General features: G+C 34.3%; 2 protein-coding genes across 7 annotated transcripts in view; one reads left to right on the forward strand and one right to left on the reverse strand.

The window, feature by feature from the left end:
* Window positions 1–4,268, forward strand: part of Ucp4A (Uncoupling protein 4A) — a 33,223-nt gene extending 28,955 nt beyond the window's left edge. For all 6 annotated transcript variants that reach the window (XM_028188096.2, XM_028188099.2, XM_028188101.2 and 3 more), the window contains exon 7: window positions 2,484–4,268. In XM_028188096.2, the coding sequence (XP_028043897.1) occupies window positions 2,484–2,658 (175 nt within the window). In that variant the 3' untranslated portion in view covers window positions 2,659–4,268. The remainder of the gene's footprint in view (window positions 1–2,483) is intronic.
* A 102-nt stretch (window positions 4,269–4,370) lies between these two features.
* Window positions 4,371–26,885, reverse strand: drk (growth factor receptor-bound protein 2 drk). The gene is made up of 6 exons (XM_028188228.2): window positions 26,576–26,885; window positions 26,400–26,497; window positions 24,938–25,057; window positions 11,975–12,140; window positions 8,030–8,140; window positions 4,371–7,081 (listed from the first exon to the last, which is right to left on the reverse strand). The coding sequence occupies exons 1-6, from the start codon at window positions 26,651–26,653 to the stop codon at window positions 7,016–7,018; spliced, it is 639 nt and encodes a 212-aa protein (XP_028044029.1). The 5' UTR covers window positions 26,654–26,885; the 3' UTR covers window positions 4,371–7,015.
* Window positions 26,886–27,207: the final 322 nt, after the last annotated feature.

Genomic DNA, 27,207 nt, shown 5'->3' on the forward strand with positions numbered 1-27,207 from the left:
GAAACATTAAATTTTATTATTGAATGCTGAGTCCCGCGATGTTACCCACGGTTATTGTCGTACCGCGGGTGACGCCGCGGGGCGAAGCTAGTCTTAAAAAAAACCTAAGTTAAAGTCTCGTCAAAATCGGTCCAGCCGTTCCAGAGATTAGCCGGAACAAACAGACAGACAAAAATTGTAAAAAATGTGATTTTAGAGTATGTACCGTACCTATATATATTCATTCATATGCATGTAGTAAAAAGCGATTATTTCAATATTACAAACAGACACTCCAATTTTATTTATATGTATAGATTAGTTACGTTAGCAGTATTAACTGTAGGTATATGTTCCTTTCGAATATTTCAATATTAGTACCTCGATGATTTTTGAATATTTTGCACAAGCAAGCTGTAAGAAAGCTTTCGGAGTGCTCTCGGCCTCACGCATGACGCAGGCATCAATTACTTTGAGAGTAAAAGTAATTTTCCTTTGCTCATTGTTAATATTCGCGTGTCGTTTGTAATGCAGCACATAATTATAAATCCAATACGAACAAATAACCGATTTCTATATGTTCCATTCCATCGTGTGTATGTGGTTCACTCGAAGCCATTTTGAGTCACAGGCAGAGTCACATGTTCTTAGTGAACATTTTAATCAGCGTAAGATTGCGTAATTTTTTATAAAAATAATTAAAAGATGATTAAATAAGTTGCTACTATACTATAGTTATTTTTTCCACCAGTTATTCTATTATGACACCATACAAGATAAAATTGCATCTAATTTAAAAAATTTAATTCAGAAACAAACACGAAAAATATCTTAAAGTTACGTTTATTTTAAAGAAAAATCTTAATTGAAGCTCATCATTTTTTACCGAAAATTAAGTAATATAAGCATTTCTTCCAAAAACGTGAGCGTTCTTTTGTTCTTTCCGGTTCCTGTGAAACGTTACGGCTAGTTTCATTATAATTAATGAGGTTAGACCGACAATCTTCCGGATGTTAACTATGTATTTACAACCGGAGTCCATTGGGCATAATATTGAATTATTGGTTTATATTATTGGAATAAGGACCTTCCTGCTTTTTAAACAAAAGTTGGTCAGAATAACGGAAAATAGTGTTCTTGCTTAGGTAAACAAACGTGAGTTACACTGCTCAAATAAATGGCTGTGTCATCTCAGAATGTATTTTTCACTATCGCCAGATTAAGGCCCGATTGGTGCTAGCTTTTATCACGCGTATGTAACCTAATCACATACGATAATCTCGTAGCTCGTTTTCGACTCTCCCCGTGTAAATCAGGCCTTGTGACGTCAAAGTTTCGTTTGCCACACGCTTACTTACTACTTATATGCCTTTGTGTGAGTCCTAAATAGATACACCCACGCATACTAGTACTCAACGGTCGGGGTCAAATAAACGAGGTCAAAGTCGACGTTCGAAAGACAAAGGGATCCACGAGCATAATATTATGTCATAATACGTACTGTATTTTGTACTATTGTATTGATTGGTGTGCCTACAACATTAAAACCTCATTTGATTTGATTCCTCGACATTACTAAAACGTAATTCGATATATAATTTTTCGACGGAAAACGTTACAAGTTTAGTTAATTTTCAATTAATAATTAAACGTCGTCTAAACCTGAGTTCAGTAGCAATTATCAAATCGTATAATACGATTGATACACGTATAACAGTACAAATATATGAACTCCCAGCACTCCTTGCCCAATAGAATAGTAATACACCGCTTCACGTGGGAAAATTGATGAAGATAATACACAATACCCAGTAATATTAACTAACTGTTAAATATGTAATAAAATAGATCTGTGCGAAATTTGTAACCATTTGACAAGATTAACTACCTACGAATAAAGTATGCAGTATTATGTTTAGTGTCTATGGCGTGATTTCACTTGCATTCAAATGTCATAGGCCTATTCTATGTTCTCCTGTCCTATTAATGAGGCGTCATTTGATTTCTTTTAAAGATAATAAAATTAACGTGGCACCATCGCGATTCTCACCATCGCCTAGAAAGACATAGACATAGCGCATAGACAACACGACAAAAAATTGTCGTGTTGTCTATGGATTCCATCAACCGCTTTAGTTTAGCCTGTAAATGAGACTCAAATATTCACAAAAAAAACGTTTCTCTATAAATTCTTAACAACAAAGTAGATTTTAGATACTAATTCCAACTTTCTTATAATGACGTAATTCTATTATAGAAGTGGCCTTGCCTCTGATTGTCTTCAAGAAATATTATGATTTCGCTAAATATTATGAACTTATTAACTTACAGTAATATTTTTAATCACAGTCATTAAAGCAGTTTAATTCTATTAGAAAAGGAAACAGTCACCCTCCACCATCAGAATTTTAAGAATTCCATCAGCCTTCAAATGTCATTAAATTATGAATTGAATTTGGAACGTAAAATTAATAATGTTTAATTAAGAAATGTTTTCATTACAGAGGAACGCTGTACCGTGGTATGATTGATTGTCTCCAACAGTCTGTGAGAAACGAAGGGGTGCTATCGCTGTACAAAGGGTTCCTACCCCTGTGGATGCGACTCGGCCCTTGGGCGCTTATAAATTGGATTGCGTTTGAAAACATCATGCTTGCTATAGGAGGAAAAACGTTCTAGAACGTTCGTTTATCTTATGTTCCGTGCACTATATTTTAAATTGAAATTGTGAAGTAGGTGCTTTGTTTATTAGATGTGTAGTATAGCTAATTAGCCAATGCTTAGCTAACATTAAATTACATGAGGTTAGGGAAAAGGACTTAATATGCCATTTTACCTTGAGAAAATGGTTATTTATTCGATCCGATGTTTCTTTTTTATATTCGCTCCGAAATTCGGAATCTTTGTATTTTAGGGAAAAAAATTAATGGAAGACCTCGCCATTAGAGGTTTGTCTTGTGATATTGTCGTCGGTTTTAATTTATTACAAACATATATTCGATATTTTATAGGATATGTTTTTATTTATTTATTTGTCTAGTTGAAAATTCTCACGAAGCTTTCGGTGTTAAATGTTTATCGAATCCAATGGACATCACAACGTAATGACACTTCTCACCTTGAGAAATGAGGTCATTTATGTCGTATAACATAAATTTGATTAAAACAGGTGAAATTAAATTATATAAAAATTTAATTACGATACAATTTTTAAAACGCAATTTTACATATTTTTTCTTTACGTCCTCTGCAATGTTCAGTAATATAAATAGAAGGAAGGAATTTATCATGACAATATCAATTTTGTATCAATATTAAATACATCGTTAAAAGAAATTTAATTAATCACATAGATTGCTTTGTATGCATATATATTATTTGCATGATCTGTCATTTTTGGCAATATTTTTCTTGTATACCTTTATTGAGAAACAAATATCCCTACCGTTTATTGGAGTCGTTGTCGTAAACGAAGATTGCCATTCCAACTATAAAGCGACGTTCGGAAAATTGTACCAGATTAATTTCATTACTATTTTTCACACTGCACGCAATGTAACACAAACAAGTCAAGTGTCGCGCATGACTCGGTCCTTTACGTTCCATTGCGGCTTTACCTATCCGCTAAAGCGGTTAAATATTTGATTGAATGAATACTTTTTTTTACGTTGTATTTTATAGTAATAACTACTATACTACAAATAATTTTTTTTTATCCAATACTATGAATTTTCACATTTTGAACTTCAAACAAAACAAACTGGCAAACGGGCCACTAGTTGGTAAATCGACGCCGATAATGGACATCAGCAATGCCAGGAACCAAATTACTATCAACATCATTTCTATATACAACATACATGTTACTTTATATTATAAAGCAATCGATTTTTACCAAAGATTTTGAATATGTTGTTTCGTGTATTTTTAACATCGAATCAAAAATTATGGTGCTAAAATATATTATTAAATTTGTTGATTACGCCTTGAAACAATTTCTTTTTACGAACCGAATTTTGTTAATTTCAATATAAATTTTAATAAAAATCACAATAATAGGTACTAGCGAAAGATTTACTATTATACATTTTATACATTAACAGTGCTTTTAGCAATTATATTTACACAAACACAAACTGTGATTCAATCATTGTTGATGATAGCGTATCGTTTATTTAGTTGTAAGCAGATATATTTTATTTATAGACATTTAGGTCAGTGGTAATTGTTAAAATGTTTACGTTCACGAACTGTAATGGTTAAATGTTCAAATAAACTATTAATATAGATTCCGTATTTCATTTTCCTGGAAAACCAAAACCAAATCAACATACGGATACAATCGAATCGACGAGAGGAACTATTGCGGGGATCAAATAAAACACCAAAACTACAATATTAAATTTATTAGTAAAAAATATTATACATCTTCCACAATATTGGAGAAACGATAACTTAAATTCTTTGAATATTTCTGATTATAGATTACACAGCGCTCCCGATATAATGAATAATCGCCACAAACTCGCAATACGTGTCACTACAGCGAAAAAGCATATTAAAGTTATAAAATTCTCACTCGATTTCATATCGAGATGCGTTCCCTATCTTTTTTTTTTAATACACACATAAATGCTTCGAGGGACATTTAAAATGATAAAAAATAAAAATAAAAACATAGTCTCGACATCAGTGTCAAAAGAGTCGGTTCCTCGGGCTTTTCAAATCACATTAGACGCTGAATTGAATAAATTATTAAATAAATATTTATAGATAAGTGGGCGTTACAGAAAAAAATTACCAGTACAAAAAATGTTTTTTTTTAAACATGCAAGCTATCTTTTGGCACTGACGTCGAGACATTACGTTACGGATAATAATCGAGATGTCGCTCTTATACCTAACGATCACCTAATTAGTTCGATTACTATTTAAAAAAAAAAGAAAAAGAAAATCTAATTCAATTACGCCTCTATAAATATATATATTAAATATATAGTAATTTTGAGTACATTACAATAACAAAAATAATTATCTACATTGGATCAACGGGCGCTCTCATTTCCTCTTCTCGAGTCTTGACTAAATTTTTACATACGCTAACTAAGTACAAAGCTGTATTAGCCCGAAAATGTGTATCAACACTGTCAACCCCATCGTCAGGACATTATCAATCCTGGCTCCACAGACAGACATTATGTACCGAGCGCTCAGATATTCACTATCGGAAGATATATATATACTTTTTTTTTAATTAATATATCGACGCATGAAAGGCAAACGTGACTAAGCGACAATGCGTGAACTTTACGGTAGACTAAATACCTTAAAGTTGAAATACCTGAACAAAAATATATTTTAACGAATCTAGCTTAAGATTGAAATGATTGTAATAGACCTAGATTTTTCTTTTTTTGCGCATCGAATATGCTTATTGCCTATCATTTATGTAGGTACAAAGCAGTTATTGTAGCTTAGTCACGTTTGCCTTTCAAGCGTCGATATACATTATTTTAATTAATATATATATATATATTTATATTATGTATTTTTCTCGTCAACATTAGTCGTTCTACCAACTATCTTAGTTTCGTTACCTTACGATTAGAATCTGAATTATATTTATGTTTAACATTTTATATGTAATATATTTTTAATAATTTTTTTTTAATTTAAATTCCGTTTGACAAATAAAAAACCAAAAACAGGTAACGAACCCGCATCGAGCATTGAAAGCGATAAAAAGCTTGGTGTTACTTTTTTATTTTTCATTTATCATTAAAATTATTATCGTGTCATTGGACAATCCATTCCGTCACAATCCGTCAATTAATAAAATAACTGAATTAAAATATTATGTATATTCATATATATATAATTGTAAATATTAAAACGTAATGTGGGAGTATTATAATTTTGTGCGTAAACAGAAAACGTATAGAGCCGATTTATACTTAGTACATTCGGACATTGTCAATTGCTAAAGCTGAACTAATATAAAAGTAGCAGTACAAAATATTTTACGTAATTCAAAATAAAACATACATTTAAAATCGATAAAGCGAAACTAACAATTAAATCGCCTATCTAAATTACAAACGATAAATATATTTTTTTTAATGAACATTAGAAACTAATAATGGTTAAATAGCGGCGAAACATTTAAAATCACATCGAATTAAACATAATAAAAATAAAAGAAATCTACATTACATACGCGGATGGGGAGACACCAGCAATAACTGGGTAGCATTAGCTCCCTATTATTATATTTCTATTACTAAAAAAAATATATTTCAAAAAACTACAAAATAACATAATTCTGGCACGTTACCGAGGATATAAAAATCACTCTAATATTATTATTTTGTAAATTGTCAAAATCAGATAAAAAAAAAAAAAATACCGAAGACATTAAAATCGTTACGAAACACGACACAAAAATACCAATAAACTTTTTGTACTACCGAATTATTCTTACACTGCGATGCAAGAAATTATATAAATAAGGCAGCTTACTCTCTCTTTTCAAAAAACACGATTAAAAACAATGGACCGACGACGTAAATCGCTCGCCAAATTACTATTACAAAATACGCATTAAAAAAATTTTATTCATAATTTTCACGATACGCTGTAGAGTACACGAAAGCACCAAAATACTCACGAAATATTACACAAAAACCGAAATCTCTCTTGAGGGGGCCGGGGGGTTGGGGGGCGGGACACCGGCGCCGTCGCGGGCGGGCTTTCCCCGTTCCCAGCTCATAAACACATCCGATTTTAGTATGACTAATATTTAAAAAAAAAGACATCTCGCACGTTTCTAATAATATTTCGATGTAATAATAATATCCGAATCGGCCGACGAACGATACGATACAATGTACTTACTAGATACAGCAGTGGACGTTGTTTAGCGGGCGTCGATGTGCGGCCTTCGTACGTGCCTGGGTCCGGTCCGACGGTTGTGAGGGAACGCGGGGCGGCGGCGGCGGTAGAGAGGCGGGGGGAGGGGGGATGAGGCGCGCGCCCACTATGACGAGTGGTACGCCGTCACGTACGAGGCCGGGAACAGCCCGCGGCGGTGAGCTATCTCGCCCTGCGACAAACGAAATCAACGCTTTGTAATTATTATTTTTCCTACCTATTCTAGTAACATCAAGGGGTTATTCTAGATTCACAGAACTAGTAGGTGAGCTCGCGGCGCTCAACCCTGAAGTGTTGCTAGCATTGCTAACAGTAGCCCTAGCAAGAGCCGTGCTTCGCAGAATCTACCACCGGATCGGAAACGCGACCCACTCTCTATGGGAACGCTTTGTAGCAACGAACAACCCAAAGCTACGCTAATGAGTCTGAAATACATTAGCTTTTTATTTATTTATTGCTTAGATCGGTGGATGAGCTCACAGCCCACCTGGTATAAACGCCACTACCCACCTTGAGATATGAGTTCTAACGTCTCAGCATAGTTACAACGACTTCCCCACCCGTCAAACCGAAACGCATTAAGCCGCTTTCAGACTACGCTATAATATAATAGCATATAGTATATAGCTCATAGCACATACATTGTTATGGACGCCTTCACACTGTACTATACTATATATTATTGGCTAAGTATAGGCTGCTAAACTATGTGGCACTATAATATAGCGTAGTCTGAAAGCAGCCTTTCTATAGGCCAGAAAGAAGCTTTACTGCTTCACGGCAGAAATAGGCAGGTTGGTGGTACCTACCCGTACGGATTCAAAAGACGTCCTAACACCAGTCACCCTCAGACACAGCCTACTGAGTTTCTCGCCGGATCTTCTCAGTGGTTCGCGTTTCCGATCTGGTAGTAGATTCTGCGAAGCACGGCTCTTGCTAGAGTTCGTGTTAGCAACGTCGTCAGGTTTGAGCCCCGTAAACTCACCTACTAGTTAAGGTTACGCTGAAATAGCCTCTCAAGGCTCTCAGCTAGGTAGGAAAAAAAACCTACCACCAGTAAATTTGGCTCGATAAGTAAAAATAATCTCTGGCCTTAAATTGTAATGTGTTTTCACTTTACCTGCCACCAGTGCTGGTCGGAGCGGTCTGTCACGGTTATGACGTCACCGCGTCTAAACTCCAACTCGCCAGCCTCTTGTGGGGTGAAGTCGTATAGAGCCTGCACCAACATCTGAAATCAAATCGTATTACAAATTAAAATGTGAAACAATTTCATTCGTTATTGTTAATAGTTGGTTACATCTACATCGGTTACCGTAGATTGGGGGGGTAATCGGGACCCTATCCAAATCCAACACAAATTTTCAATGGTTTTTTCTTAGGGTAATACCAATAAAATTGAGTTTAAAATGGTTCCGTAGGCTTAAATTTTGATATACGATGCGTTATTATACATGTTTACTACAAAATATACACAAAAACTGAAAAAAACTAGCTTGACCTGATTCACTTTGACTTTGGGGTGAATCAGCTTACGTATGGGGACAATAGTTTTTTGATAGGGGTGGCAATATTTAGTTGTTAGGTAGGTACCCAACTTTAGATAATTAACTTTTTAATATCTTTAATGAGTTACAAAACCTTGATGACTAATTTAAACTATTTAATATTACTAAACACTAAATAAAAGTCATTTTCAGTTCAACAAAGTTAAATCTAACAACTCAACAAAAGTATTGTTGTGACATCCCAGATTTGTCCCTATTCTAACTCCTCCAATATACTGTACTACTATTTATTTATTATACAAATTTTTGTTTTATATTCAGCAACTTTAAATGGGACAAATAAATATCGTCTGTAAAAGGAGCAGCATAAGGATAATTAATTATATTATAATATGTATATTTCAACTTTTCGAATTGTGCTCTTCAAGATAAAGTAACTGGTTCATCGGTTATTTTATTCAATTGTTTTTAGGGTAGTCTTTCACGAAATTGTAAATCTAAAAAATGATTTAATAAATTAATTTATTTATTCACTACTACACGAAGCAATAACTTTGTTTTAAAAATTGTTTGTATAAACTTTATAGATACGTATTTTTTTTATAGTCCTTGTAGGCAGACGAGCATACGGCCCACCTGATGGTGAGTGGTTACCGTCGCCCATGGACTTCAGCAATGCCAGGGGCAGAGCCAAGCCGCTGCCTACCGTTATGTTATGTATGTTACATATATAGATATATTGGTAATCGCTATTAGGATTTCTGATACTATAGTTACATCATTGCATATACACCGAGCGTCAAATTTATATATATAAAAATAAAACACTGCGTAAACTAACGTAACGAAATTCATCAGAATATTAATTTGAATGTTCAATAGAATAAATTCCCTATATGCCAGTATCGAGTTTACCAATTCAGAATTCTACATTGTTAATTTTATTTCATAATTATTCTATATTGCTGTTCTTCTCACAATTCTCTATTCTTTCTTTCTCTTCTCGTTTTCTCTTTCGTTCTCTTCACATTCTTAAAATTTGTATTTCTAAAATGGCAAAGGAGTTATTATTTCGGACGAAAGACTGTTTGCGTCTGTGACCACCGATTAAATTGAAAGAAAATAAAAATCGAAGCGTTTTTTTTGTGTGAAACAATAACAAACCAACTATTACATTTTGACATATTTATTATATATAGTTAGTTTTGGTTTGTAAAAACATACTTTTAAAAAAAAGAACACGAATCTAGTTATATCGATAATCTATTCAGTTCTATCAGTTATTGTGAAAGAAAACCAAGAATAGTACACGCACACACATAATTCTGTATAAATCGCTCAATACCAAACAATTACATCATATTGTGAGTTTTACTTTCAATACGATCGTGTCACGGTATCGTCCTGTTATTCGAACTAGAAACTCAATGAGGGCGTCATTTTTTCGACGGCTTTATTTTCATAATTTATTGAAACATCGCGTTTCACACCATAAAACAATCGAATTGCCTTTCCTTTCATTGATCAATCGTTAATTTTAGCAAGATAATATAATTTGATGCAAGTAATGTGTGTGTGTATGTGTGAGTGTGTGCTGCACACCAACCGTAGTTTATAGGAATACAATACTGACCGGGTTATTTTTGTTGGTTCATCAGGGTCAGAGCGCGGCCCAAATATTTACGCGAACACGCCTATGAGGAGTACACACGGAATGTAATAAGTACCTAACACGTTTTTCAGGAGTTTACGACATTACATAACAGTGAAGCCTACTACTATCGTTGTGACTAAATACGAATTATATCCTGTGGTCACTGAACAAGTAGTATTAATGATTTTACTAAATAATTTTAATAATCAGTCGATTAGGAACGAGCTTTAAGGTTTCATTAACTTTATTCGTGAATTTTACATGAAAATACTCAACCTCAAATCTTCACGTTGAATGAAATTAGTTTAAAATTTATATTGTTCATATTGTAAAAGTTATTATTATTTATTTGAAGAACTTCCCTAAAATACTAAAAACAGCACAAAGCGAACGCTTAGCAAACAAAACGAACAAAACTCTACACATATTAGTTTTATATAGACAGAATGAAAAAAAAAAAAAAGAAACTGAACCCCGCCAAACGCGTTCAAAAGAATGCTTCATTTAATTTTCCGGAGCTCATTATAATAAGCAATGAACACGAAACCGCAGATATGAAAATTTAATTTATAAACAAGTTTCGTCATTCCAAGCAGTTTTCATTTAATTATTATAACAAAATTTCAAATGAGAATACAAAAAAAAAAAAAACTCATAATCCAAATTTACTTGATTTACGTTGTCAGATTAAAATCTAGAACGTCAAAAGAGGTCAGAAGTTCGTGTGTCCAAAATAAAACGAAATTACTTTTTCGTTTCGGGTTATCGACTTTAAAAAGAAGACTTCATTCATTATTTTGATTATAATTGAGTTTGATGATGATCCTTCTATGCTGACGTAGATACTAATTTAGTTAAAAATGGCAGAGCAGGTGATTAATCACTACATAGTATAAAACAAAGTCGCTTTCTCTGTCCCTATACCCCTATGTATGCTTAAATCTTTAAAACTACGGAAGGGATTTTGATGCGTTTTCTTTTAATAGATAGAGTGATTGAAGAGGAAGGTTTATATGTATAAAAACATCCATTAAATAGTGTAGAAATCAATAATAAATTACAGTTTCCGATGCGAAGCGAGGGCGGGTCGCTAGTGAAGTATATATTTTTTAATGCTTACAACGTATAGAGTTCAGAGGGGCCCACAAAAGAGAAAACAAAATTTATGTCGCCACACATATTCATATATTAAGTTGAAGTTTCGTTTGCAATGTCATTACTATCCCGTCGGTCTGAATAAAACGGGTGGTCACTTCGGGGTTAAAAGGTCTTACACCCCTAAGACACGAGGGGACGGGAGTTCAAGGTCATAAACGTCTAATACTGGATCTGATTAAAACTCGGACACACATTATTAGAAGTGCCTTGTGGTCCTCTGACGTCCTCCTCCTCGCGTCGTTTCCTTCCTCACTGCTGAGGGTCGTGACCATTATATGTCGACAGGATTTTGCTCCTTGTAATGTCCTGCCAACGCCTCCGATCATTGGCTGCATGAAGGGCGTCATGGAATAGTATCTCTAGTGTGGTGCGGATTTGGTCGAACTACCTTGTCGGACTGCGCCCGCGCGGTCTCTTTCCCTCGATCTTCCCTGCCACGAATAGTCTCTCTAAGCTATCCGGTGTTTTCCGAGCAATATGATCGAAGTACTCGAGTGCGCGGCGAAGGCAGAGAGTGGACAGTCTAGTCTTGATCTGCAGTTGATCTAAGATAGACAGATTGCTTCTCTTCGCTGTCCAAGGTATACGGAGCATTCTTCTCCAGCACCACATCTCAAAAGCATCCACGCGTTTGCGATCAGCCGCTTTAAGGGTTCAGGTCTCCGCTCCGTATAGAAAAATGGAAAAGACCAGAGTTGAGACCTCTGACGTTGGTGATAATAAATAAAGATAGCACGGTACTTACTTCTTCGGGGACGACGTCGCGCAGTTTAACGTCTTGAAGGCGACTGACAGACGCGGTACGATGATAATCAACTAGTTCGTTGAGCGAATTGAACTTGACGACCCAAAGGAAGAACTTGCTCGAGGCGTCTCTTAATACTTTGAAGTGCTGGACACCGTCCGGACATCTGAAGAGAACGATAAACACACATTCATTATTATTATTTTTTTATTGCTTAGATGGGTGGACGAGCTCACAGCCCAATTGGTGTTAAGTGGTTACTAGAGCCCATAGACATCTACAACGTAAATGCGCCACCCACCTTGAGATATAGGTTCTAAGGTCTCAAGTATAGTTACAACGGCTGCCTAACCCTTCAAACCGAAACGCATTATTGCTTCACAGCAGAAATAGGCGGGGTGGTGGTGTTACCTACTCGCGCGGACTCACAAGTGGTCCTACCACCAGTAATTACGCAAATTATAATTTTGCGGGTTTGATTTTTATTACACGATATTATTCCTTCATCGTGGAAGTCAATCGTGAACATTTGGTGAGTACGTATTTCATTAGAAAAATTGGTACCCGCCTGGGATTCGAACACCGGTGCAACACGAATGCGCCGGACGTCTTATCCTTTAGGCCACGACGATTTCAAGTTACAGAGTATTTTAGTTACAGAGACCGATATCCGAGACCCACATGGGGTAGCCGTGATGCCGACGGCACTGTGTTTATACAAAACAGTGGCATGCGATATTGCGGTATGAATAATGTGTTTTAATCTATATTGATAAGGGTGATTTATGCTGAAAAAATAATAAAACGTTGAAATAACAACGACGCCATTAACAAGGTCAACGGAATACACCTCACGGTAAAAACATATAAGTAGGAAGGTGTAGATCTTCTCAATCTGCCCAACAGATCTATGCAATAAAGGAACCCGAGGCTTAAGGTCTAGTTCAAAGAAAAATAGCAAGTTACATATTACTTTTCGGTAAAAGTACAGGTTACATTTTGGGACCGCGAATTGGCATACATAATATACAAAAGACCGGAATGTGGAGAACGGGAACGGGGCTAATGGGGCAAACTTGAAGCCTATGTCCAGCAGTGGACGAGTGTGGGCTAATGATGATCACGATAAAGATCACGATCGAAAACGCGTAAAAGCCCAATTCTAGAAGCTCACTACGAGCTCATAGTGAATTTTTGGTTAAGTTTATCGAAAATAATAAAAAATCTCATAATAAAGACTATCGTTTGGTACTAAAGTCAGAGCCAGTTAGTCAATTTGAAAACTTATATTATAACATGTATTATGTAGGTTTTTTTAGCAAAGCACTGAACAAATAGCTCTGTACGTTCGAGTTCGTCGAGTTTTTGTTCGTTTATTTCAAGGAGAAAACGAACCACGAGTGACTAATAAATTTTTTTATTGATTTACTAGCTGACCCGGCAGACTTCGACCTAAAGCGATAAAAGACCTAAACTTTTGTATAAAATAAACTTAAAACAAAAAAAAAGACGGGGGACACATCAAAGGAAAAACAAAATTGTTATTTTTATTTAATTCCGAGCATTTTATTATTTATTTACCTTTTAAACCTTCTCTGGACTTCCACAAAAATTCAAGACCAAAATTAGCCAAATCGATCCAGCCGTTCTCGAGTTTTAGCGAGACTAACGAACAGCAATTCATTTTTATATATAGAGATTCGAGTTAAAGGAGCTCAAAATTCACACGGCGTTAACTGGTTATCGGAGTCTATGGACATCACAACATGAATGCCGTCTCCCATCTTGAGACATGAGGTCGAACTCTGTGTTTGTTTAACGGCTGTTTCTTCTCTACAAAGCAAAATGTTCTATTTCGCTACAGAAAAAGGTCGGATCGTAGTACCTACCCGTGAATGATTAAAATACGACCTACCACCGGTAAATCCTTTAGATGCCTATTAAAACTTCCACGGGAAGAGATAAGGCGGTGCTATCGTATATACGACGTACACAATATATTCAGATCATCAAATATTTATTGGAACTAGAGGTCCCGCAGTAGTCGAAATTCGATTATAGCTAATTGGAATTGTAAGTTTGTACACTATTATGATTGTATTTTATACTTCTATAAACACAAATTTCGCCAAGACTACACTATAAAAAATATTAACACAGACAAACAATATAAATCTATTCTCAATTTGACAACAGACGTCAAGAACAAAAGTTTGACAATAAATAGTATGCATACATGCGTGTTGCGTCAAATACAGGGTATGTAGTGTGTGTAATGTTTTCTTTATTGATTTAATGTATCTTTTATGCATTATTTTAACAAAATATTAGCATTGTGCAGTTCTTCTCTATATTCTCTATAGGTGTGGAAAATTTCATACTCCTCCGTCCGCGCAATTTTCGTAAAAAGGGATACAAAGTTTTTGCTTCACGTATTAATATATAGATATATATGAGAACGAGGTTTTCTGACGAAACATTTTCCTTTTCGCCCGTACCGTTAAAAGTTATAGTTTGAATAAATACATTTGAAATGAAGTGAGGTTCGTACAATTAGTTAGATTAGAAACGCTTATAAACCCAATCTAACAAGTGGATGTCTTACAATTAATTACAAAATAACTCTATTCTTATTAATTAAAGAAAGCAAAACAATTGTTCACTACAAAAGTATACAGAAGACGACTATAATTAATGGTATTATAATAATATATACCACAATTGCACCATTTCGTTAATTTCTAGATCATTAACGATCGAAAATTGGTAAAACTTAAAATAAATAAAATATCATTTATTTATCCATTGCATAGTACAAGAAAATAATAATTTTATTAAGGTGTATATTTATTAGAGCATTTAACATATTAATAGAATGAATAATTTATCACTTCTTACTGCCAGTTATTGAATTAATAAATATATTATGTTAATAGAAAACTTCAAATCTTAATTTTACTTTACACATAAATCCGCATTTTTTATTGATTACATTGAATTGCAAATCAAGTTATATTAATTTGCTTACTTTTATTCTTATAACAGTTAGGGTATCTGGGCACATATCTTTAAAATCAATTAAACTAATCTAGCACTAGCCAATAATTATTACGTTTTCAAACAGAAATGAGGCCCCGACAATATCTATATCTTGAAACTGGTTTCGGTACGATCTTCTTACATTCTGATTCATACATTTCGAAGGAACTGGTTCGCATTACCAAAAGCAATAAAGCAACGAATGCAAGTGTCAAAGTTCTATATTACAATGAGCGCTGCGGGTAATTGGATTCGAAGCGACGAAACATTATATAATAGCTTCTAGTGTTAACAAACTTGCATTCCAAGGGTAAGTCTAAGTTTAATACTTCGTCAATCATCATCATGATATACGAAAATCGCACTTAAATCAATGTATTTTAGGTAATATTTGAAGTCGTCGTGGCCTAAGGGATAAGACGTCCGGTGCATTCGTGTTGAGCGATGCACCGGTGTTCGAATCTCAGGCGGGTACCAATTTTTCTAATGAAATAGGTAGGTACTCAACAAATGTTGGGTGGCGCATTTACGTTGTAGATGTCTATGGGCTACAGTAACCACTTAACACCAGGTGGGCTGTGACCTCGACAACCATCTAAGCAATAAAAAATAAATAAATAAAATACACGGGAGCTGAGAAACGACTCCAAAACTGGTACTCCTATATTAAAGAGAAAACCGAACATATATTCGTAATAGCATTTGTTCAACCATTAAATGACTAATATCCGTAGGACTCTAATATTTGGTAAGACGGCTGGCGAGTTATTAATCGTGAACCGATTTCAATCAATTCTATGAATCACAACTAAGATCCAGTGCGAGAATCTAAAGAAATATTAACAACGATCAGAAGAGACAAATGTTAATGAACTTTAATATATTATAATGAGCGAATAACAACACTATAGTCACACGATAATATTCATATGAAATTTACGATGTTATCATTAATTTCTAGTACTATATATCGTCTTTGGTCAATTTAGGATATACTAGTAAACATTGTTTATCCAGTGTGAATAAACAAAGGTGTGTAATAAAATCAAGAACACAATATTAATTTATATCGTGATAGAACGCATTTAACTTGCATGGATGGGAATCACAGTCTTGCCTATTTTTGCCGCGAACCATTCATACGTTGTAAAGGTTGAAATTGCCTTTGTACAGTGCAATACAATTTCGAGACTTCGATAGGTGACAGTTTTTATGTAGTGATGTGTAACCGGTAAACATTTAATACCCGATAAGCCGTAAACCTAACTATATACATTTAGAAAACATTAAAAAACCAAATAGCTCATCAAATTTCGCACACGTAGCGATATAACGTTTAATAATAATGAAAATAAAATTATCGGTCACAAAATTCCTCAGAGAGAGGGACAAGTCAAAAAAAAATGAAGCTGTTACAAGAGTGAATCACACAGCGCTTCGAGATGATTTTTATTCTTTATTAAGAATGTAAGTACCAATTTAAACCCATGCAATGTTGTTGGGTGTTTCATTGCTGACTTATATGGCATCCGACAATTTAGTTATCGATTATACGTAATATATATGCTGTTAGGGAATTTGATTTAAGAATAATTAAATTACGAGGTGATGTCATCGGAATTCGTTTTCATATCACATTCATTGCGTGCTAATTTCTGTTAGTTAATGATTTAAGTAAAACAGAACTTTTATATTTTAGGAATTTGATCAGTAAATACGTCGTGTACTTTGAATTCATATTTTGACAAGTCACAAGATAAAAAATAAAAATTATATTTATGACATGCGAAAATAAATTTTCAATTTTTCTTTCCTCCACGATGACTCCAATTTCGTTGTATTATTACACGCAATCCTTGTTTAAACACGAAGATTTAAAAGTTTTATCAGCAGTAAACAATGACTTCTCATGAGTGATAGTGACCATTTCGGATCAGGTGAATAGCCAACTAGGCGTCTTTGGCGGTACTAATACATTTTTTTTTCAAGTTTCTAAGATAAATTTATGGTTTTTAAATTATTTATATCTGATGGTGCGATGTGTATAGCGGTTTTCCCTGCGTGATATTCAATTCAATTTTCAATGTATATTTAAATTTGGTGCTACGTTTTGTGTAATTTTCCGTCCAAGTTATCTAATTTTTCTTTAGCGAAAAGTTGATTCAGAAAACTAGTTAAAACATTTACAAAACTGGTCTCAAGGGACGCGATTTCCAACGAATGACAAATTGATTTGATTTAGATGAAGATAGATTCGATAATAAATAGGTCTATGTAATAAATTGATGCGTATCATTTTACGAAGTGTCAATCAACGGTCAACAACGAACAGAAAATCGTCAATCTGTTGCTACGCGAGACAAGTGCTACCTACTAATAAGCAATAAACACACTTTCACATTTGACTTATTGTCGTTCTGATTATAATTTTAATAGTGAAACGAAAAACTTCTAAAACACGCACGTATTTATTAAACACATTGATTGTTATTTGTATACTTTACTACATTAAATTAAGTTTTATTTTTAGTACACGCTCTCAAGGCAGCTTTACCAAGATAAAGTGGATCAGCTCGGCGACTCAGCCAGGAGGGACTATTATAACGATTGCCCATTCGAAAAGTCGCAGAATGGAGACTGGGCACGTGTCACACTTTTCATTTCATATACATTTTATTTATTTATCTATGCGTCACTAGATGTACATTGTCGAACTCATTGACCGCGTGACGTAAAGCGGTTACCGGAGCTTGAGAACACGGAAATCCGAATGCCCATCTTGAGACCTGTGCGCTTAGTGCGAGTTTTTTAACGTTCTCGATGGCGTAAAAGTTAACTCAAATTTGTATGGAGTGGGAACACCGCCTCTAGCGGCAAAACGTAGGCAAACGTTCCAACTCCATACAAAGGGGATGGCCCATTTTCGGCCCAAAGCGGACAATAGATTATAGAAAAAATACTTTGTGCATTAATTTTGTCATAAATAAATATGCATTTACTTTCTTGCAAATAAGCGCCACTATAGTTTACAATAAGTAGTTTAAAAAAAGTAACTCTATTGAAAAAACAAGGATTTTTATTTTTGCGGGAAAAATATTGCCAGCTTCAAATCCTTTTACGTATGAAGTAAATATTTTGAGTATATAAATAAAACATATAAATAAATCATTTTAAGTATTATCATTAATCGAACGATTTTAATGGATTTTATGCACATAAAATAACATCGAAGACATACCCATTGGACTTTAACTTGTAACTATACTTGAGACCTTAGAACTTATATCTCAAGGTGGGTGGCGCATTTACGTTGTAGATGTATGTGGGCTCGAGTAACCACTTAGCAACACCAGGGTGGCTGTGAGCTCGCCCACCCATCTAAGCAATAAAAAAAACTTTACTAGTATTGTTATTTAAATATGTACAACTAAAACAAAAACATAAAAAATAATGTGTACTCGTAAAAAAAAGATTAAGATATAAATCAATTATCGGTTATTTAAAAAAATAATCGATATATGAATTTCATGTAATTATTTTTCTTTATACTGACAACACTGAATTTAATCTCACTGACTGACACTTCGCTTGCTGCTTGTGGTGTTGTGCTTGCGTACAAAATGGATGTGTTCTGATTTTTCTTCGATTTATTTTACTTTTATCAATAACGTTTCATACTACGACTAAAAAACATTGTGTGAATTGTGGTTTTACCCTGACCGAGATTTAAAACCGTGTATATGCTCTCCTTTGCTATTTTTAGATGATACTAATTGTGTATGAAGATGAAGAAAATATAGATATTTAAAGAATTAAGTGTGTTTTTATACCCTATTGGATAAAAATACATTAGGAACATCTTAAACATTAAGAAAAGAAAAGTTCTTGAAGTATCTCACAATCCGACACTTATTTATATAGAAAATTAACCTCAAAACAAGTTTTTATTTTTATTATATTTTTTATAATAGTGGCGTCAATTTCAATATATTTTTTAGATATCCAATACATTTAAGAATTTGAATCAGTACATTTTTATAGTAATAATTGATGTCCATCTTGGGCCTAGCACACTAAGGAGAGTGGGCAATCCCCTTTCAATTAACTGTTACGCTATCTAGAACGTTAAAGAACTCGCACTAAGCGCACTGAGGTCGCGATTGAATAATGGTTAACTTACTCTTCCGAACAACAAGCTCGACTGCTTCGGACCACAAATAGTCTTATTAAATTCAAATACTACAATTACTTCGAATTTTAGTGACGGTAGCGCGTTTTGTGAGGCCGCAGGTGTAGTTACCGCCACGCTGCGCATATCTGCCGTGAAGCAGTAATGCATTCCGGTTGCAAGGGTGGAATAGCCGCTATACAATCGGACCTTTAATTGCATGTCTCAAAAAGGCAGTATTCGCCTTGTATAATTTCTGTGAATTCCAGTAACCACTTACACACCAGACAGGACGCGAGTTCACCTGTCTACTCTCACTGAGTTTCTCGCCGGATCTTCTCAGTGGGTCGCGTTTTCGATCTGGTGGTAGATTCTGCGAAGCACTGCTCTTGCTAGGGCCAGTGTTAGCAACACTCCATAGTTGAACCCCGTGAGCTCACCTATACGTTAGGGTGAGACTGAAATAGCGTCTCAAAACTATCAGAAGTAAAAAAAAGGTAGAAAAAAAGAGATAATTATTATTACGACGGATGAACGGAATGCTATTTGGTTTAAGTGAATTTTTTGTTACTCGCGTAGTAACAAAAATTTATATTTGTAATTAAAGGTCCGATTTATTCTGTATCAGTATCAACAATTCGGTGTTTTTAATTGAACTTCAATTATGTTTACAACATTCACATAGCCGAAGAAGTTTTTTTGTCATTTTTTTCCAAATCTTAAACTTTAAGTCTCTCCTGCAAAGTTGCAAAAATATTGCTTAAATCCAAATAGCTTTTCACCTGTCCATTAGTTTATGCTAACAGGCCTACAAGTGGTTGGTTCTTAGAGTAACCAGCCACTTACCGATTTCAACAATGCCAAGAGAATGTAACATATGAGAAAACGTGAATGGTACATAGATACCAATTATAATGAACAAGTCTCGGTACGTGTTCAATTGAAAACCCACGAGCCCGTGATTACAAGGCGCGCGTGTGACTGACTGCCAGGCCACGAGCACGGTAAAACGTGAGGGTCCAATGTTCCACATTTAAGGCGCTGTCCAATCACAATCTGAAATAAGTTTTGTAGCGGCTAACCGGCATTAAAACAAAGGAGTTCGCACTTCATATTTGATGATATCGGAAATTGTATTGTATCTTAATGGTTGGTTGTTATTATGGCAATTAATGGTACCTAATCTACTAATTCATTTTAAAAATTAATTGATTTGAATTTTAAAGTATTAAATAAACAAACATTTTTCATTCCATATTATCACTACATAATATAAAACAAAGTCGCTTTCTCTGTCTCTATGTATGCTTAAATCTTTAAAACTACGTAACGGATTTTGATGCGGTTTTTTTTAATAGATAGAGTGATTGAAGAGGAAGGTTTATATGTATAATAACATCCATTAAATAGTGGAGAAATCAACAATAAATTACAGTTTTCGAAGCGAAGCGAGGGCGGGTCGCTAGTTACTAATAATCTTCAATACCCGTAATATTTTTTCAATTAACTATGTAACTTCGTCACATAAATCGTAGCAATCTTAAATACTCGTTTCGTTAATTTCGTGACAAAATAGTGGTCTATCAGGTTAGTTAGTTTATAGTTTACACGTAACATAGACCAGTTACTGTTTAATGGCTCTTCGCCAGGGCTGCAAGGATGCATCGAATTGCCTGAAGCGGTACGTGTGGCCTGTGGCCATCGATTTATTGAAATTCCGTTAGTAGTGCGCTAATATAGCCTCATAAAATTATAGACCGTTGAATAAAATCGATATGTTATGGTTAATTAACTTAAAAAAAAGTTTGATATCGTAGCGCCGATAAGGACATTTTTTGCTAAAATACAGCACGTGACATTTTAATCAGGTCTCCCAACCATCACTAGCAGTCGCTAGGTTGAGCCCGTGAGCTCACCTAACCGTTCGCGTGAAACTGGAATAGCTTCTTAGGCTACTAGAGAATTCCCCCCGGCCCGAAAAAAAACTAGCGAATAAGCGGTAATAAGTTGCAGTTGTAGATACTGGCAGCGCGGATTGGAAACCTTTTTTTTATTGCTTAGATGGGTCGACGAGCTCACAGCCCACCTGGTGTTAAGTGGTTACTGGAGCCCATAGACATCTACGACGTAAATGCGCCACCCACTTTGAGATATCAGTTCCTAAGGTTAGTTACAACGGCTGCCCCGCTCTTCAAACCGAAACGCATTACTGCTTCACGGCAGAGATAGGCAGGGTGGTGGTACCTACCCGCGCGGACTCACAAGAGGTCCTATCACCAGTAATTATTCAGGGGTATTGTTGCTTTCTGCAGCCTAACAGGTGTGTTTTTTTTTATTCCTTTTGTAGGCAGACGAGCATACAGCCCACCTGATGATGAGTGGTTACCGTCGCCCATGGACTTCAGCAATGCCAGGGGCAGAGCCAAGCCGCTGCCTACCGCTGACCTACCTACCATGTGTGCTTTTGCTTTGTTCGAAAAGTGGGACTTACATGCTTCATGTCTCAACTTGACAGAATTAGCTTTATGATGTCATGTGGACTCCGATAATCACTTAACCCTGAGTGGACCCGCCTGCGTATCAAGAGCAAACACACTGACATATTGATTGATTGTTACATAGTTAACACAAATTACATATTGTGTAAAAATATGACTAATATATTAACAGCGTGGATACGAATCAATTTCGATTTCTTAGAAATATTTATTGCAATGTTGCATGAGAAAAGTTAGACAAAAGAAATTACAAAGTTCTTTATCAGTAAGGATTAAACTTCTTCTTATCAGCCCATGGACGTCCACTGCTGGACATAGGCCTCCCCCAAGCCTCGCCACAAAGACCGGTCCTGCGCTGATGTATAAACTGATGTACAATAATAGACTAAATACATGGATTGATTCAGTTCTCTAAACTAAATTTCCAGACGAAATCTAAACAATTTCGAGGCAGCTTCAGCACGTGTTGATGCAATAACGTATCGTGGGTGTGAAATTGTAAACGGTATGTACCGCCACCGATACAGGTGTGCAAAATTATTCTTAATACTACTTGTTTGGAAATATTTATGTATCCATTTGATCAGAAGATACAATGACCATTATTAGAAAGAACTTTTTTTGGCAGCCAATTGGCAAAAAAAAACGTTGCTTTTATTATTTCGTCATGTCTGTCTGCATTTAATAGCCATTTTGTTCGGCAACTACACATTTTACGCGGACTACGTGTAGTAGACTAAATACAAAAACATAAAATGAACATTGAATAAAGTTTATAAAACATGTAAGTTTCAAACAAAATGATAGTAGGTAGTGCATGAAAATTTGACATTTATCTCCAAAATTTACTCAAAAATGACATCTTGTGAATAGATATTAATATACGTAAATTAATAGTGATCATATATTTAAAGGAACTAGACGTCCCACAGTAGTCCAAATTCGACTATAATTAACTAGAATTGTAAGTTTGTACACATACTATAATCAAAAACTTCGCCAAGGCTACACTATAAAAAAATATTAATAAAGACAAACAAATATTTAATCTATTCTCAATTTGACCACAGACGTCAAGAACAAAAGTTTGACAATAAATAGTATGCATGCGTGTGTGCGTCAAATACATGGTATGTGGTGTGTGTAATGTTTTCTTTATTGATTTAATGTATCTTTTATGCTTTATTTTTAAAAAATATTAGCATTGTGCACTTCTTCTCTATATTCTCTATAAGTGTGGAAAATTTCAGCCTCCTCCGTCAGCGCAATTTTCGTAAAAAGGGATACAAAATTTTTGCTTCACTTATTAATATTTAGATAATGTGATGTAAAGGCAAACTGCCTGAAAAATTGCAATGTTTTCATTGCTGTAGTAGATAAGTAGGAATTCGTAACTTAGCGTAGATTTTTTACTTTCGAAATTAGTTTCCATTAATATAAATGCCGAGTTTAGAAATTTGCGACTTGTAAACGATTACATGTTATTGTATTTACTTTACTTTATAGGTAGATCGTCACTCATGGATGTCAGTAATGCGAGGAGCATTTTATCAGTCGTCGTGGCCTAAAGGATAAGACGTCCGGTGCATTCGTGTTGACCGATGCACCGGTGTTCGAATCCCAGGCGCGTACCAATTTTTCTAATGAAATACGTACTCAACAAATGTTCACGATTGACTTCCACGGTGAAGGAATAACATCGTGTAATAAAAATCAAACCCGCAAAATTATAATTTGCGTAATTACTGGTGGTACAACCCCTTTTGAGCCCGCGCGGAAGGTACCACCACCCCACCAATTTCTGCCGTGAAGCAGCGAAGCGTTTCGGTTTGAAGGGTGGGGCAGCCGTTGTAACTGTACTTGAGACCTTAGAAACTCTTGTCTCGAGGTGAGTGGGGGCATTTACGTTGTAGATGTCTATGGGCTCTGTTAACCACTTAGCTCCAGGAGGGCTGTGAGTTCGTACATCCAACTAAGCAATTAATATATATCCATCTCCATAGCACACACAGTACAAACACAGAGAGAGCCGTCTATCCAAATGGATCTGTGACATAATTTTACAACAATTATTTATTACGACAACAATTTATTTTAGCTGAGCAGATGGGTGAACAGATTCACGGCCCATCTGGTGTTAAGTGATTACAGAAGCCTACAGAAACTCAACACAACTAGTTTAGATGATAAATATGAGGTAAATTTTACAGCTTTACAAGTAAAATGAGTAGTATTGTATTTGTCATAGTTTTTTTTTTCTTTATTGTTGACTGTAGAAGGAAATAAAGTTTAGTCATTCTAGAAAATTTGATAAGGATGGAATGTATTTATTTGTACATATTTCGGATGGTGTATTTATATTCTTAGTATTGAGATAAGAAAAATTCTGAATTTATCAAGTTCTCTATCTATCTTATGACCAGCCTTCCATGAATAGATAAAATGTTTTAATATTCACTCAGTTTTAGAATTCGCACACATGGTTAAAACTACATTTACAAAGTATTTATTTACACATTACACTTTCTGACGTCCTAAATACATTTATCTTATAATGGTTTTTCAATGTTAAATAGCATAAGACTATAGGTGGTTCTTTTTACTCTTCATTTACTTTATTTATACCTCAGTGACCCGTGAACACAAATGCTGGTCATTCACCTGAACTTAAAATGTAAATGTTATTGTGATTCCAATATATATTTTTAGATAGCATTGCTATAATCTCTTTTTCTGTTAAGACAAAGACAATTTTCCCTTAGTTATAAGCTGTAATATACTACATACATACAATATTAGTTTTATAATTATTACATAAGGGAGCTTTTTATTTCATTACTAATAGACTCTTTTGATAAAACATTTAGAGAAACACTAAGTTATTTACTTGTAACATACAGAAAACATTCCATCCAGATAAAATTGTTTATTTAAATAATAATAATGAATGGTCTTCTGTTGAATGATAACTACTGATATCTACTTAAATGATAACACCTAATGATCTCTCAATACTTAGTCTGCGACATTTGTTCATGACTTAACCTAGCTTAATCTATCCTAAGAAGCAGGGAGCCTGGAGATCAGTAATACAGGTCTTTGAACCTAGTACAGACTGCAGTTCTTTCAAAGGCTAACAAAATAGATTGTAAGGTTAATCTCTATTTGTATTTGTACTATACCTTCAAGAGAGAAATAAATAAATAATAATAATTATTATTATAGTGAAAAATTATATACATTATACAAAGGACTTACTTGACTGATAAGGAGAAGTCGCCAGGGCTTGATTCGCTGATCCTTATCAAGAACCCACCTTCAGGTTTGTTTGCTAAGAGTTTTTCTGCATCTGCTCTTGTAATACGCCCATAATACCAACTGAAAAAGAAAGGTTATGTAGGCACACCTTTAAAATACAAATACTTACTATTTTAAAATTAATAATTACCTAAAAATTAGGTTTTTTTTTTTAATATGACCCAAGACAGTTTTTAATCCTTAAAACTAGTTGGTTGTGAGAATTTACACCGTAATATCTATAGGCTCCTGTAACTACTTGACACAAGGTGGTTTGTGACCTCATTCTGACATCCAATTCATTAAGTCAATGCACTGGATGTGCTTAGATTTCTCTTCCAGTCTAGCTGATACAATATACACCGCACAATACACCAGTAAGGTATAAACAAAAAATAAGTAAATGTTCTACAAATATTTAGAATTTTTATTACTATTATTACTAATAGTAGTTTTTGGTGGTCAAGTATGCTGTAAGCCTACACTGTATGTGTGTCTCTATGTACCATATTTGTCTTGCAGCAATTGTGCCTTTAGGTTTGAACCTTAGGACAGTTATTATCACAATGCAATTGATACTGCATCTCACATCTCAAATTAGGTGGTCATGGTAATATGTTCTGCATTCATATTATAGTACTACTCAACACTATGAATTAAAGGAACATTTGTATCACTTCAGGCATAGCCTTCACATTAATTTTATTGCTTGGCAAAGCATTAGCACTTACAAAATAAACAGGTTTATTTCTGATGTATAATCAGATTGTAGTTGAAGATCTATTCAAATCTTTTCTCTTTTAGAATCATGAAATAAAATTTAGTACTCAAATTAAAAAGCACTTTTTGTAATTCTTAATTGTGTAATAAAAAATACACCAAATTTATAATTTACTTTGAAATCAAATATTGTTTTCTCCTTTCAAAATACACTTCATATGTTTAAAGACACTTTGGCTTTTATTATTACAATTGGTAATGTAAACAAACATTTGTTGATTAGTTTAGTGGCAGCTGATAAGTTACATGAAATTTCTGTTGTGTAATAAATAACATTCATTTTGTATGTTCTTCTTCTAAAGAAATAATGAAATGACTTTGTAGATTAGGTTTGGCAACACTCTCCGGATACCATAGTAGTTAAATGTAAATAAAAATGAGTAGACCAGCCCAAGTTTAATTATAAACAAACAATGTTTACATTATCAGTTTTCTTCAGCAAATGTTTGGAATTAAATGAAAACATTCTTTTTCTAAATTTTATCTGAGTTCTCTACATAGCTACACAAGAGCAATATCCTCTTGCCTTCACACATAAAACCTAAGTCAAAAATAAACTGGTTATTTTAATTAAGAATATTTCAAAATCGTTATAAGTGTCAGTTATAATTTTAAGACTAGAAATATTAGATATCCCACTTACCTGTGATTTTTCATTTGTATGTAATTACTAGGAATGAGCCCTTCTTTCCCGTCTAATTCAGCTCTGTACCAGTTCATATCGTCCTCCATGTTTAGAATCTGCAATGAGAACCATTCTAGAAAGGACTATCGCTAGGTATTAAACAAAACAAAAAGTTAAATAAATAACTAACTTACTTTTAATACTTGATTTTTTCTAAAACTGAGCTCATCATCTGCGGTTGCAGTAAAATCGTGTTTTGCTAGAGCCTCCATGATCAAATTAGGCACTTCACTGAAATGTCACCGAATTCTTAAAAATAACTCTTAAAGTACACAAACTTTCCAAAATGTCTAATGTCAAGGAAGTAAAATAATCATAATGCACGTATTGTCTCACAATGTTGAATAAAAAAGATGCGTTTTAGTTATAAATTTAGAAAAACCCAATCGGAATCCGTCTGTACTCAACACATCACTCACTTTACAAATTGACAAAAAAATCAAAATGTTGCCACTTTGCAGCTGTGTGTTTAGCTCGAAAATTTACTTGCATTCATGTGTGTTTTTGATACTGGCAAGGAAATTCATAACATCAACTTTACCTGTAAAGACTAAAAACAAATTCATTCTACATTTGAATTGGATCTCACTTATAAGAATCGTCTACTATAAGGATTCGTAAAACATGTAGATGAATTTAAAAACCTAATTCATTATGAAAATATTGAAATTGACTAAAAGTTTTAGATTCAGACGCCCCAACAAATTTTAAGAGACGAACTGCCATCAAATCTTAGGTCTAAATTTAAACTTTTCAGCAGAATGTA

Source organism: Bombyx mandarina, chromosome 17 (assembly GCF_030267445.1).
Source record: "Bombyx mandarina strain Sakado chromosome 17, ASM3026744v2".
NCBI lineage: Eukaryota > Metazoa > Arthropoda > Insecta > Lepidoptera > Bombycidae > Bombyx > Bombyx mandarina.

Coding starts and splice junctions, on each gene's coding strand:
- drk (XM_028188228.2), bottom strand. CDS start 26,653: ATGGAGGCTCTAGCAAAACACGATTTTACTGCAACCGCAGATGATGAG. Junction 26,498..26,575: donor GAAAAAATCAAGTATTAAAA/GTAAGTTAGTTA, acceptor TTCTCATTGCAG/ATTCTAAACATGGAGGACGA. Junction 7,082..8,029: donor CCGACCAGCACTGGTGGCAG/GTAAAGTGAAAA, acceptor CGTTTGTCGCAG/GGCGAGATAGCTCACCGCCG.